Raw genomic sequence first — 13,248 nt, 5'->3', positions numbered from 1 at the left:
AGCACCACATTTCAGAAGCTTCTATTCTCTTCATGACTGAACTGTCAGTGGCGCATTGTTTCACTTCTGAACAAGGCTACACTTCAGAGAAACACTTTCAGAAAAGAGTTCCTAACACTTAAATTTATATTTGAATTTTCCAAATAGCTCTTTCTCAGAAAAGATTTTCTTGTTACTGCCACTCTGCATTTTATATCCTGTCTACTTCTGTCATTGCCGATAATTTTGCCATCCAAATATCAGACTTCATCTACTACTTTCAGTATCTCATTTCCTGTTCTGATTATAACAGTATCGGCTGATTTCATTGGACTCTATTCCATTACTTTTTTAATTTCTGTTGGTGCCCATCCTGTAACCTCTCAGCAAGACAGTATCCACTGCTTTCAACTGCTCTTGTTAACCACTGCCATCCCTGAACGGAATCAATTTCCGCGGCAAACTCAATAAACGTTTTCTTTCTCCGTGAACTTTAATTCCTTTTCCACTTTCTAAATATCTCCTCGGTTTCCTTTGCTGCCTGCTCAATGTACAGATGGAATAACAGAAAGGACAGACTATAACCAAGTCTCATTCCCTTCTCACTTACTGCTACCCATCCCTTCGATTCTTATAACTCCTGTTTCGTATCTGTAAACGTTGTAGATAACTTTCAACTACCTGTGTTTCACCCTTGATACCCCCAAAATTTCAAAGATTGTATTAGAATGTGTCCAGAACACAAGCCTTTCGCTGCAGTTGGTCTTCACTCTCCACCCACTGGGAGCGCTTTCTGTCGAAATGCTTAAGCCCTCAAGAGTGTAACGTAACCGATAATGATGAAATAATTCGCTGCTCCGAGTGGAGATGTTGCTTGCACACCAGTATAAAGTTTTAAGTGGCGCAGCGATTTTCTCATACTTCTATTCGAGTTCAATCCTAGCTCGTTTAGTTGGGTATCTGGTATTGTATCCCACGCAATGTTAGGCAAGGGCTTGCACCGCATGTGAAACATCCTTTAGTGAAGCTTCCTGGCAGATTAAAACTGTGTGTCGGAATGGGATTCGCACCTGGGACCTTTGCTTTTGGCGTGAAAGTGCTCTAAAACCACTAAGCTACCGAAGCACGACTCACGAAGTGCTCTTACAATTGTAATTCCACCAGTACATCACCCGGCAGTTCTTGAGGCGTGGGATACGGTCCATAGAAGGATGCGAATCTTAGTGACGAAATTTTCCAAAGAAGATTGTTGCTAAAGGAAAGGGCCAGTCGACGTTTGTGTCAATAGTTACAAACTATAGTTTCGGTAGATGACCATAAGGAAGGAAATAGCCATGAGCGAATGATCCCTGCATCCAGTCCCGATCCTGTTTATTCCACATTGTTATTGTTGTTGTGAACCTCAATTCGATTTGTTGCAGCTGTCCAAGCAAGCATGTGTTAAGCAAGCCTCTGCCCCTCTGCGTAAGTACTGCAACCTGCAGGCATTTGAACCCGCTTACTGCAGTCGACGCTTGGATCTCCATTTACCGTTTTTACCTCCCTTTGCTGCCTCCAACACCAATGTAACTATTCCTCTATGCCTTCGGATGTTCAACAAATTTCTGTTCTCCGCGATTCGATTATGAGTCCCTTAGTTACTCGATCTTCAGAATTCTTCTGTCCCACGACTTTTCAGTACCTTCTTTTCTCTTTGTATTATTGTCCACATTTCATTTCCGTAGAGTGCTCCACACCAGAAAAATACCTTAGGAAACACTCCGTAGCACTTCAATTTATGTCGGACTAGTGATCTGCAGCGGCTTCTTGCTGTTACAGCCAGACGACTTGTCTGTGTGACATTCTCCCACATTTCCCTTCACACTCCTTAAGCATTAATGCCGTACGATCAAACCTGTTGTTATCAGCTTAATATCTGATACGTCACACATCACAGATATCGCTTTCACAGGGGCGGGGATTTAAATTCATTTGCACGAAATATTTATAAATTACTCGGCTTGTAAAGGTTAGAAATACAGATATTTCTGTTGGAGTCTAAGGACTGTGTACTGAAAAACATTACGCAGGTATTTACGTCATTTGCAGACTAACAGTTTTGCTAGTTAGAAGTCGAATGTTTTTAGGTTCGGCAGTACCTCCAGACATGTGCAAGAGCAAGCCCTTCATGCTTATTTACCCTTGTTGAAGTATCTCCAGATTGGTTGGTTAGTCGGTTGGTTGGTTTATTTGGGGGAGGATACCTAACAACGAGGGCACCTGTCCCATCGGGTTAGGGAAGGATGGGGAAGGAAGTCGGCTGTGCTCTATAAAGGAACATCTCGGCATTTATTTGAAGCCATATAGGGAAATCTCGGAAAACCCAAATCAGCAAGAGAAGACACGGGTTTCAACCATCATAAAGTTAAGACCTGTTTGTGGAAAAGACGTTCAACGGAGAGGAGAAACAATCAATACATTGACTGCGTACATATTAAGCTACTACATATAAAAATACCTGAATTTACACCCGTTACATCTTGTATGCACAAACCCACCTAATGAATTATTCTGCCTATTAATGGAAACCGTATCAAAATCCCTATGGTACTTCCTGACATTCGCCCAAACATTTAAACAGAAACTGTGGAGATGAACTTAATTTATATGTGTATAGATATTAGAGAATTCCTTTTTTTTCATAAAACCTTATTTTTTTTCACTGTTGGAAGTCTTCATTTTATACCCTCCTCACTTTGGCCATCATCAGTTATTTTTCTGGCCAAATGGTAAAACCAATCTACTACTTTGTCTCACTTCCTTATGTAATCCCTTACCATCGCCTGATTGAATTCTATTACATATACTGCTCCTACTACAGACTGAAGCCTAAACTGACTTCTTTTCTCCCTGATTCAATTCTGTATATATGAAATAGCTACTCACGTAACCATCCAATTTTTAGCATTCTTTTACCTCTATCGCATTTCAAATGCATCAATTCTCCCCCTGTCCTCCTTCATTTCGCATACAAGGGTACACTCCAGGCTTCTTGTACAATAAACGTAAAATGAGAAGGATGATTAGAGTTCAGTTCCCCATCGACGATGAGGTCATTAGCGACAGAGCACACGCTCTCCTAGGTACGAATATGGTAGAAAACACGGCGTGTTTCTTTTTTTTTCAAAGCAACCATATTGGCACGGGTTTTAGTCTTTTTGAGGAAACGACGCAAAAGCTAAACCTGCATGACTCGGTGAGTATCTGAGTTCCGCTCCTGGCAAAGATGGGTCCGGTGACTTAACTGCTTGCGCCACGTTGCTTGCGCAGTTGAAGAAGCATGCAGGAAATAAAACTCGAAAACGTAAAGGTAATGGTGTTTTATCAACAGGGTGCACGGATTCTATTACCGCTAAATAAATTCTGCCAAAAATTAATAAAAATATATACTGCTTGTTGCTTATTTCTTTAAAGTAATAAATAAAATTCTTCAACTGAACTGTTTTCACGATCCTAATTACTTACTTTGGATTTTTTTCTCTTTTTTTCTAGATCCGGCCCTGATAGACACCAATTACTATTATCGTAAGAATTCTCAAAAGTAATTATTTTTATTAATTAATTTACGCTTATTCTGTAAAAAACCAGCTGAAGGCTCAAATTTTCTTTTTCTTAAGTTGCTCAGTCAACTCTTTTCTGTTACTTTTTCTGTTTACATATAACGTAGTCAGTAGTATATATAGTGTTTATATATATATATATTTGTATCTGTGTTTTTGAAAAACGTTCCGTCCAGCACGCGCCGGACGTAAAGAGCCGGGAACTTCGGACGAGTAAGTACAACAGCCTGAAAAACGTGTTTCCACCTGCTGTGCTCGTATCTGTAGAATTAATTACAGTTCACGTCTTCTAAATTTTGTCTCAGCCTCCTAGTCGGCAGTGAAAATATTTTGCTAAAGAGGTCGCAACTAGTACAAAGTAATCAAGATTTCATTCACTGGTTCAAATGATAAAAAACGGTGAAGTGACTGCGGGTCAGCCGGGCTAACGCAACTACAGTTTATCTTGCCTTCCCATCGAAATATACAAGGTGGTTCAGCTGTTACCACATATGGGTCTCGTGCAACCCAAAACGCCTTCAAAAGTCGTGTACTAGGTCTTCATGTTCTCTCGATCACTACGGGAAAACTATTAGTCGTACAGAAAAAAATTAACCGGACCTTCTCGTTGGAAATTTAACGCATTTAAATTTTGCACTGGGATACGTTTTCGCTGGAGGCTACGGTTTCCGAGATATTAAAGAAAAACGCGTTTGAAGGTCACCTTTCTGCGTATTTCTTTAATAATTCGAGAACTACGGCCTGTACCACAGTACAAAAATTTAACTGCATTAAATTTCCTAAAAAAGGTCCTGTTCATTTTCTTCTTTTGAGCTAATAGTTCGCGTGTAGTGAGGGAAAGAGTAACAGTCTAGTTCTCGGTATTTAGAGACGTTTGCAGGTTGCATAAAACACATAGGTAGAGGCAGCTGAATCCTTTGTATATCACTGTTCATGAAAATTCCAACATCATATGGGAATAATTAGAATTGATTACATAGGCTAAGTCCCTCTCTGCACCCGATATTGCTACAGAGGAGGAGGAAACAAAGAGTAGTGATGATTTGAGTAATAAACGAGAGCGGTCGGGTTTTTCGATTAGACACACACACACACACACACACACACACACACACACACACACACACACAATCACACACACACACGCGCGCGCGCGAACTAGTGCCGCACGCGCTTTTTCCACCAGAACACGCCTAAGTCACGAAAAAAGATGATGCAATAGAAGCTTAAGTTATTTCATCGAATTTCAACCTTGATAAATCGATGCAGGTTTCTCTAAAGCATTTTTGGACAAAGAATTGTAGTCTTTCATCTTGATATTTGTCACGGCCTGGAGTAGTTTACGCTGGATGTTCAGCAGCACAAATAAAATCTACTGCAGTTTCGATGCCTTCACAGCTAAGGAGGGACGTGCAATACATGTATCCACCGTTGCACCTTTGGAGCGTCAGGAAAGTTCTTCCTGATATCTTGGCGTTAGTGTACGTATGTCTGATACGTATTTGGCTGCAGATTGTATGGGCACATTTTCATGGTACCCATATGTGCAACAGACATTTACCGGCTGGCGATATTTATGTGGCAACAGAGATGAACAGTTTAGATAAAAAAAGTCATTGAGGTTTCTCAAAACTTGGAGTTACTTTCACTTTCTCACCAAGGGACAACACATTTTCCTCTCCTCCTGAGGGCAACCTAACAAGTGAATACCTGGCCTACAATTCCTTGTAGGACAGTGTATCAGAAACGTTTAGTGGCAGATAGAGTGTAATTGGCAACATTCTACACACTGAGGAGAAGGCAAGATTTGCTCTTCAGCAAACATTTTCTCATACTGGCAGCTAAGTGGGAAGACGGAACGTCAAACTGAACTTTCTTATTGAGAATATGTACTCTAACTATCCGTGACTTCCTTCGGCATTTTTTGTTTCCGGTAAAAAGTCGAAAAGTTCTCCGAAATAAAAAAAAGGGATCTGGGAACTGGTTTGGCACTGTTACGTATATAAATCGGTGCTGCGAGATGGTGATGTTAGTCGATGTCATTGCTACTGAAGGAACTGTGCTGTTTTCTCTAACAAAGATTGAGGTATTTTCCATCATTTCCAATTATCATGAACCTCTCATTTTAGTGACTCAAGGAACCCATTAAGAGGATGTTTACTGGACCAGTGATGTTAGCAAAGAGGTGTTGTGACAGTTGTTTTGGGGATGATCAGCTCAGAATATTACGAAAATCAGCATTCTTTTGTTCTTTCGTGGAGCTACATGTAGAGACGTAGACTGAACTCTTCACTGTCTACCAGCTAAAAACTAAAGAAAGAAGGTCACCATGTCGAAGGCCAATAATCCGAAATAAGCCTCCGGCGAGGGGAAAAATTTACAATGTATTTGTATACTTTCATCCCTCGTCCGACTGCAGTATTGCGGCGGCGTGTGCTTACTGCACCGCTTTTCCAGACGTTGTTCTCGGCTCCAGACGCCGATGTCTGCTTTCGAAAATAAAGTGACCACATATACCGCTCGTAACTCCTCATATGTCCGCAAAAGCCTCCACAAAGGTAAATCTTCAGCTGAGAGGGCTCAGCTCTGGAGGTGAACGGTGAGGAGACAGACAGGGCGAATAAAGTGAATGCTACTGGACATTTAAACCAAAATACTTGTTGAAGTGTCACGAAGTGTTTCCCTTGCTTATTTACCATCCTTATTGCAGTTAAAGCTAGAAATAAAATTAGTTTTCTTATACGGTCGCCCAGAAGCAACAAAAGCATGAAAGACAGGAAGAAAAAAAAAACTGGTTTTAGGTCGCATTTTGCAGTCAATCCGTCTGCTGCCGAATGATACATGCCTTCACTGATGGGATAGTTTTTACGAGTAGGAGAAGGGGTTTCACACACTTTAACTATCGCTTCGAATAAATATATCTTTTATACATGTCTTTAGTCATTCGAAAGAGTTAAATACAGTAGCAGGCCACTAGACGAACAAAGAAGAATGGCGTAGTCCGTTGGTAAAGTAGATTTCAAATGGTTCTAGGAATGCAGCTATGAAGCAGAAAACGAATAAAAAATTAATTACTTAAAATTTTTCGAGATGGTAATTAAAGCTTCTTAACTCCCTCTCGTATCTGTAATGGGGGGCACGGTATCGAATGAAAACTGTCAACGTTTTATTAATGAGTAGTGTCGCAAGAAAACGATCTTACTTATAAAGGCATTGAAAGAGACTTACACCTTGAAGTATAGATAATCAGTAGAGAGAGAGAGAGAGAGAGAGAGAGAGAGAGAGAGAGAGAGAGAGAGAGAGAGAGCGAGAGAGAGAGAGAGAGAGTCGTTTTCTAAAAGTTTAAAGTAGAATAATACAAGCGTTAAATTAAGCATTGTTTTTATTTTCATTACATATTATAAATGTTAAAAAATTGGAACTTGAAATATGAAATAGCAGGCCATATTATCAGGAAAACCCTTGAACGATACCCAAAAATATATAAATTGTGTCTTACCGAAAAAACTGCTTCCCAGTCTTTGTCCTTACAGTCAGCCGAAAATAATATTTTATCCAGTATTTTCGTTGATCATCTGTTACATGGCTTGGACAACGTGCTGGCTGCCTGTGAAAATAAACGCTCGGAGGGCTCTGGTATACCGAAATTGTCAGGAACACGTTAGCTAGCATATAAAGCTGTGGGAATAAAAAATGACTTCCAAATGCACTAAGGGCTTAGCGTGCAGTGGTGCCACAGGCGTTGCCAAATAAAGGCTCATTCCTTCTTTCTGATGAGCCAGAGCGGCCGTAATCTTGGATAATTACCAGGACCATTCGATACGATACTTGCTGTTATAATGTACAAGCGTGGACGATGCAGTTTCTCAGAAGAGTAGGTGAGAGCACAGGAGAAAGAATACAGGAGCAACTGGTAGTGGAAAGCTTAAATGTGCAGATTAGAGAATACAGAAACGACGGGAAGGACCATGTCACAAGAATGGACGATGACAGAATACAGAAATTAATGATGAGTTATTGCCCAGTGGGCTGAAGATCTTTCGGAGTCCTCCTCGGCAGCTGCGTGGTCAACGCAGCGGATTGCTAACCGAAGTGACCTGGCTTCGACTCCCGACCGGGTAGAAGATTTTCCCCGCTCGGGGACAGGAAGTTGTGTTGTCCTTACGTACCATTATATCTGACTGTCCACTGTTGATATGACCGTATGGGCAAATCACGAAAGCCAGTAATTTGAAAGAAATCGTGGAAAGATCAACAGCTTTAACAAAAAGGAAGTAACAGGCAAATATCTAAAAGATGCAGAAAGGAGCAGAAGAAAATAGTACTAATTCCAGGAAATTAGCTAAATAGTGTTATACAGGAAAGTATCGGTATCGGGTTGAAAGTAATCGATGCTTTTTCGGTGTTTCTGTCTGGCGGCCACAGTATTTTGGTGTTGTTTGCGATGACCAGGGGCCGTGGCTAGAGCAGAAGCTGCGTGCTGAGCAGACGTGCGCGTGTTTGTTTGGGAGAGCCGGAAAACGAGAAATTTGGCGTCGCCGCTTGGACGAAGCGACACCTGCCAGTGGTTGACAAGGGAGCTGGTCGGGTCGCGTGGCACGAGAGAGCAGACTTAGGTGTGTGTGTGTGTGTGTGTGTGTGTGTGTGTGTGTGTGTGTGTGTGTGTGTGCACCTGCTATACGTTGGAGACCTCGCGCGCTGCTGAACAGCTGCGACAGGCAAACCACCTACGTACGGGGCGACGGACTCTTTCTGACGATGTACGATAACCTGTTACTGTTACTTTAAAATAATTTTTTGTAGGCAAGACCGCTCTCTTAACTGTTTTTTTAATTGACTGATTTCGACAGGTACAACTGTTATCTGTAGATCCTCAAAAACTCATGCTCCACTGCGCGTTCGTCATTCGGACCATGTTAACATTTTGGTGCAGAGTGTACTTCGCGTTCCAGACAGGTTTGTCAGAAATAAAAATACGAACAGATCTGTCACAGGGAAAAATGCACTGAGGTGACAACAGTCACGGGATAGCTCCCAATATTCTGCCTGCCTCGTTTTACCCGGTATAGTGCAGCAACTAGAGGTTCAGTGACTTCAACAAATCGTTGGAAGCCTCCTGTACAAATAGTGAGCCATGCTACCTCTATAACAATCCGTAATTGCGAAAGTGTTGCCGGTGAAGGATTTTGTGCACGAACTGACCTCTCGCCGGCCGTGGTGGCCGAGCGGTTGTAGGAGCTACAGTCTGGAACCGAGCGACCACTACGGTCACAGGTTGGAATCCTGCCCCGGGCATGGATGTCTGTGATGTCCTTAGGTTAGTTAGGTTTAAGTACTTCTAAGTTCTAGGGGGCTGATGACCTCAGAATTTAAGCCCCATAATGCTCATAGCCATTTGAACCATTTTTTGAACTGACCTCTCGGTTATATCCCATAAATATTCAACGCGATTCATGTCGGGCGATCTGGATCGACAAATCATTCGCTCGAATTGTTGAGAATATTTTTCAAACCAATGGCTGACAACTGTGGCCCAGTGACATGGTGCATTGTCGTTCATAAAAATTCCATCGTTGTTTGGGAACATAAAGTCCATGAACGGCTGCATATGGCGTCCAAGGAGCCGAACACAACCAATTCGAGTCAATGATCGTTTCGTATGGCCCATAGGAGCCAGTCCGTTCGATGTAAACACAGCTCAGACCATTATGGAACAACCAGCAGCAGCCTGCGCAGACAAACATGGTTCAAATGGCTCTGAGCACTATGGGACTCAACTTCTGAGGTAATCAGTCCCCTAGAATTTAGAACTACTTAAACCTAACTAACCTAAGGACATCACACACATCCATGCCCGAGGCAGGATTAGAACCTGCGACCGTAGCGATCTCCCTTGTTGACAACCTGGCTCCATGGCTACGTGGGGTCCGTGCCGCATTCGAACCCTACCATCAGCTCTTAGCAACTGAAATCGGGGCTCATCTGACGAGGCCATGCTCTTCCAGTCACCTAGGATCCAACCAATTAACTCTGGACAGCCACTGTAGGCGATGTGGTGTTCTGATATAGAACTAGATACGCCAGATTCCACAAGGTGCATTTAGCTGTATATAAATTTACTTGTGGCAAACCTATTTGTAATTCTGACAATCCTGTGTGGAGTGTTCAGTACACTCTCCACTGAAATGTTAACATGGCAGGAGTAATGAAAACGTATAACCAAAAACAATTTTATGTATCTGATGATGACAGTTTGTATCTGCCGAAACGGGTCAATAAGAAATAGTTTCGAAAGTGAGCTTGGCTACAAAATAATTGTTGGAATTTCTCATTAGGAGAAACTTCAGTCAAATTGTTAATGTTAACTGCGTTTAGAAAACGGCTATATCTGGCGGCTACTTATTTAATTATCTCGTTAGAGGATTATACACGCTTGCGCAGATCCTGGATTCGGTTCTGCAGAGGGATGGAGGGGGTGACGCTATGTTACTATAAAGTATTTACGGAATGTCCACATACGTGTGAACAAAGAATACAACGTAAGAAAGTTCTTCAGCTTGTTTTGAGCCGTACTCATTCAGCATAGCTCACGAGTGGCCATCCACTCTCCCTTTGCAAGAAACAATTCGAACTTACGTGTCTTCCAATGCAAATCTTTCCGAGTAAATCGAGAAAAGTGCTGTTGCACTTTTCTTTACGTAACACACAGATCAAATAGGTAATCTCCAACACAAAATATTTGTCAAATTTACTTATCTACTGTAACACATTTGAGTTAATTCTGTAATGGGTGTTCTGTGATGCAATTACAGATGGAACATGTTCCTGAGCCAACGATCCTTGTCGTACTACACCACCATAAGTTAAAGTTTTCCTTTTCGCACGAAAATGCATGCGGTAGTTTCCGAAATTTGGGCACGTGTGACGGTCGGCGTCGATATTTTATTACCTGTTACAGTGACAGCATCTGGTGCCTACTATTACCGGTATGTAAGTTACACTGAGCTGATCGAAATGGCGCAGTGTTTAAAGCGAGAGGGGTTTAAGCCCCCATGCGGCTATCGTGGCTTAGGTTTACAGTGACTTAGAAATGTTCAGGCGAACACCGCCGACCATCGAAAGGTACTCCCAATCCCCCCAATCCCCCCCCCCCCCCCCACATTTTTTCAAATATTTCTGCTCTGGTCTTAATGGTCTAGACGTCGATCAGAGGTGGCTTGTGCCCTTGCACAGTGCGTGGAGAAAAGAATATTTTACCGTAAATGAGAAGCATTCCGTCTTGAAGCCACAAGTTGCCCATCGGGCACCATCCGACCGCCGTGTCATCCTCAGCTGGGGATGTGGATAGGAGGGGCGTGTGGTCAGCACACCGCTCTCCCGGTCGTTATGGTGGTTTTCTTTGACCGGAGCCACTACTATTCGGTCGAGTAGCTCCTCAATTGGCTGAGTGCACCCCGAAAAATGGCAACAGCGCATGGCGGCCCGGATGGTCACCCATCCAAGTGCCGGCCACGACCGACAGCGCTTATCTTAGGTGATATCACGGAAACCGGTGTACTCACTGCGCTTTCAAAATAGGACTTACTGACTTTCGATAACGCCCTTATGCTTCTCGAACTTTCTGCCTGTCGTTCTCCGTGAGCTGCAGGCCATTCAGCAGCTGTGCCACATCTACCTTCCTGCAATGCGCTAGACACGTTTGTAGTAAACTGACCGCCACATTGACAGTGAGTTGACACACTTTGATGATAATTATCATAGTTCAGAGCCAAAAGTTAAGCTCGATAAACAAGAGGGTACAAATACGTTAAGACAGATATTTCATAAGTAATTTACGCTGTCTCTTTTGTGTTGCGCTGAGACACTTGCTAGGAATTTCTTAGCAGGCGTAGGTGCGGCACTGTCATTTCCTTCGGGGTGTAAGACCCAAGTCACACCGGCGAAAAATAACGTATTGCTCTCTAGACACCAACTGCCTTACAAGTAGCCGTGTCCGGACGCAAATGCGATATTGATCTCAGCACGGTACGTACGAATTACCATGGCATGCATTAAACATTAGGAACCTGGTAAATAACAGTCTGTCGTCGAAATGTGCTGAGCCAATTTATGCAGAGCGTTGAATACAAAGTGAAAAGGGCGACCACCAGTGTTTCCACTGGTGTAACTGCCTGAATCAACGCTCTTTGTGCTCAGAAAGATTGGAAAAATTTCCTCATTATCGCTCTTTTATGTCTGTTAACAATGTAAATAATACAGGGACGCCGAAGTCTAACAGGTGGTTAAATAATAATGCGTACAATATTGTAATGTGTGATGCCCTAGATGAACAAATCTTGTTACGGTTATAAGACAATTACAAAATAAATTATAAACGAGAATGTTGTATCAGAAAACGACACGCCACATTTATATATTACCGCATGCATTAGCGTGCCATTTATTGTTTATACTCAAAAAAATGAACGTAAATTTTTTTTAAAGTTAAATTTCATACTGCGATGCGTCTGATGGTCACGATTCTCGAGCTATTCAAGAAAAACTTACGGAAAAGACGAGCCACGATTCGCAAGCCGTTCAAGAAAAAGTGGAAAAGTGAGCTTCAAACACACTTCAACTCCCACATTCACTCTTCACAAGTCAGGATTTACCGTTTGTTGTTCGTGGCACTCACTCCTACAACGGTACAAATATTTCTGATTACACGAATTACTCCCAATATTCGACCTGTTTTGGTCTTTATTGATTGGGCTATTACACCACTAGCATAGTCGGCTATTTAGTTAACATTATTAAACTCGCCCGTGCACGTAATTAAAGAAAATACAGTTTTGTAATCACATCTACATCTACATCTACATCTACATGACTACTCTGCAATTCACATTTAAGTGCTTGGCAGAGGGTTCATCGAACCACAATCATACTATCTCTCTACTATTCCACTCCCGAACAGCGAGCGGGAAAAACGAACACCTAAACCTTTCTGTTCGAGCTCTGATTTCTCTTATTTTATTTTGATGATCATTCCTACCTATGTAGGTTGGGCTCAACAAAATATTTTCGCATTCGGAAGAGAAAGTTGGTGACTGAAATTTCGTAAAAAGGTCTCGCCGCGACGAAAAACGTCTATGCTGTAATGACTTCCATCCCAACTCGTGTATCATATCTGCCACACTCTCTCCCCTATAACGCGATAATACAAAACGAGCTGCCCTTCTTTGCACCCTCTCGATGTCCTCTGTCAATCCCACCTGGTAAGGATCCCACACCGCGCAGCAATATTCTAACAGAGGACGAACGAGTGTAGTGTAAGCTGTCTCTTTAGTGGACTTGTTGCATCTTCTAAGTGTCCTGCCAATGAAACGCAACCTTTGGCTCTCCTTCCCGACAATATTATCTATGTGGTCCTTCCAACTGAAGTTGTTTGTAATTTTAACACCCAAGTACTTAGTTGAATTGACAGCCTTGAGAATTGTACTATTTATCGAGTAATCGAATTCCAACGGATTTCTTTTGGAACTCATGTGGATCATCTCACACTTTTCGTTATTTAGCGTCAACTGCCACCTGACACACCATACAGCAATCTTTTCTAAATCGCTTTGCAACTGATACTGGTCTTCGGATGACCTTACTAGACGGTAAATTACAGCATCATCTGCGAACA

General features: G+C 42.3%; 1 protein-coding gene across 4 annotated transcripts in view; it reads left to right on the top strand.

Moving 5' to 3' along the window:
• The window catches only part of LOC126293357 (homeobox protein abdominal-A homolog), a 360,937-nt gene that overhangs the window by 117,465 nt on the left and 230,224 nt on the right, over window positions 1-13,248 (top strand). For 2 of the 4 annotated variants that reach the window (XM_049986562.1, XM_049986561.1), the window contains exon 3: window positions 3,511-3,543. The exons of the other annotated variants lie outside the window; for them this stretch is intronic. In XM_049986562.1, coding sequence (XP_049842519.1) covers window positions 3,511-3,543 — 33 coding nt within the window. The remainder of the gene's footprint in view (window positions 1-3,510; window positions 3,544-13,248) is intronic. 4 annotated transcript variants of the gene reach the window in all.

The sequence above is a fragment of the Schistocerca gregaria genome, chromosome 10, assembly GCF_023897955.1.
Source record: "Schistocerca gregaria isolate iqSchGreg1 chromosome 10, iqSchGreg1.2, whole genome shotgun sequence".
Lineage (NCBI taxonomy): Eukaryota > Metazoa > Arthropoda > Insecta > Orthoptera > Acrididae > Schistocerca > Schistocerca gregaria.
The sequence above is the reverse complement of the archived record's forward strand: the minus strand, read 5'-3'. Positions and strand labels throughout refer to the sequence as shown.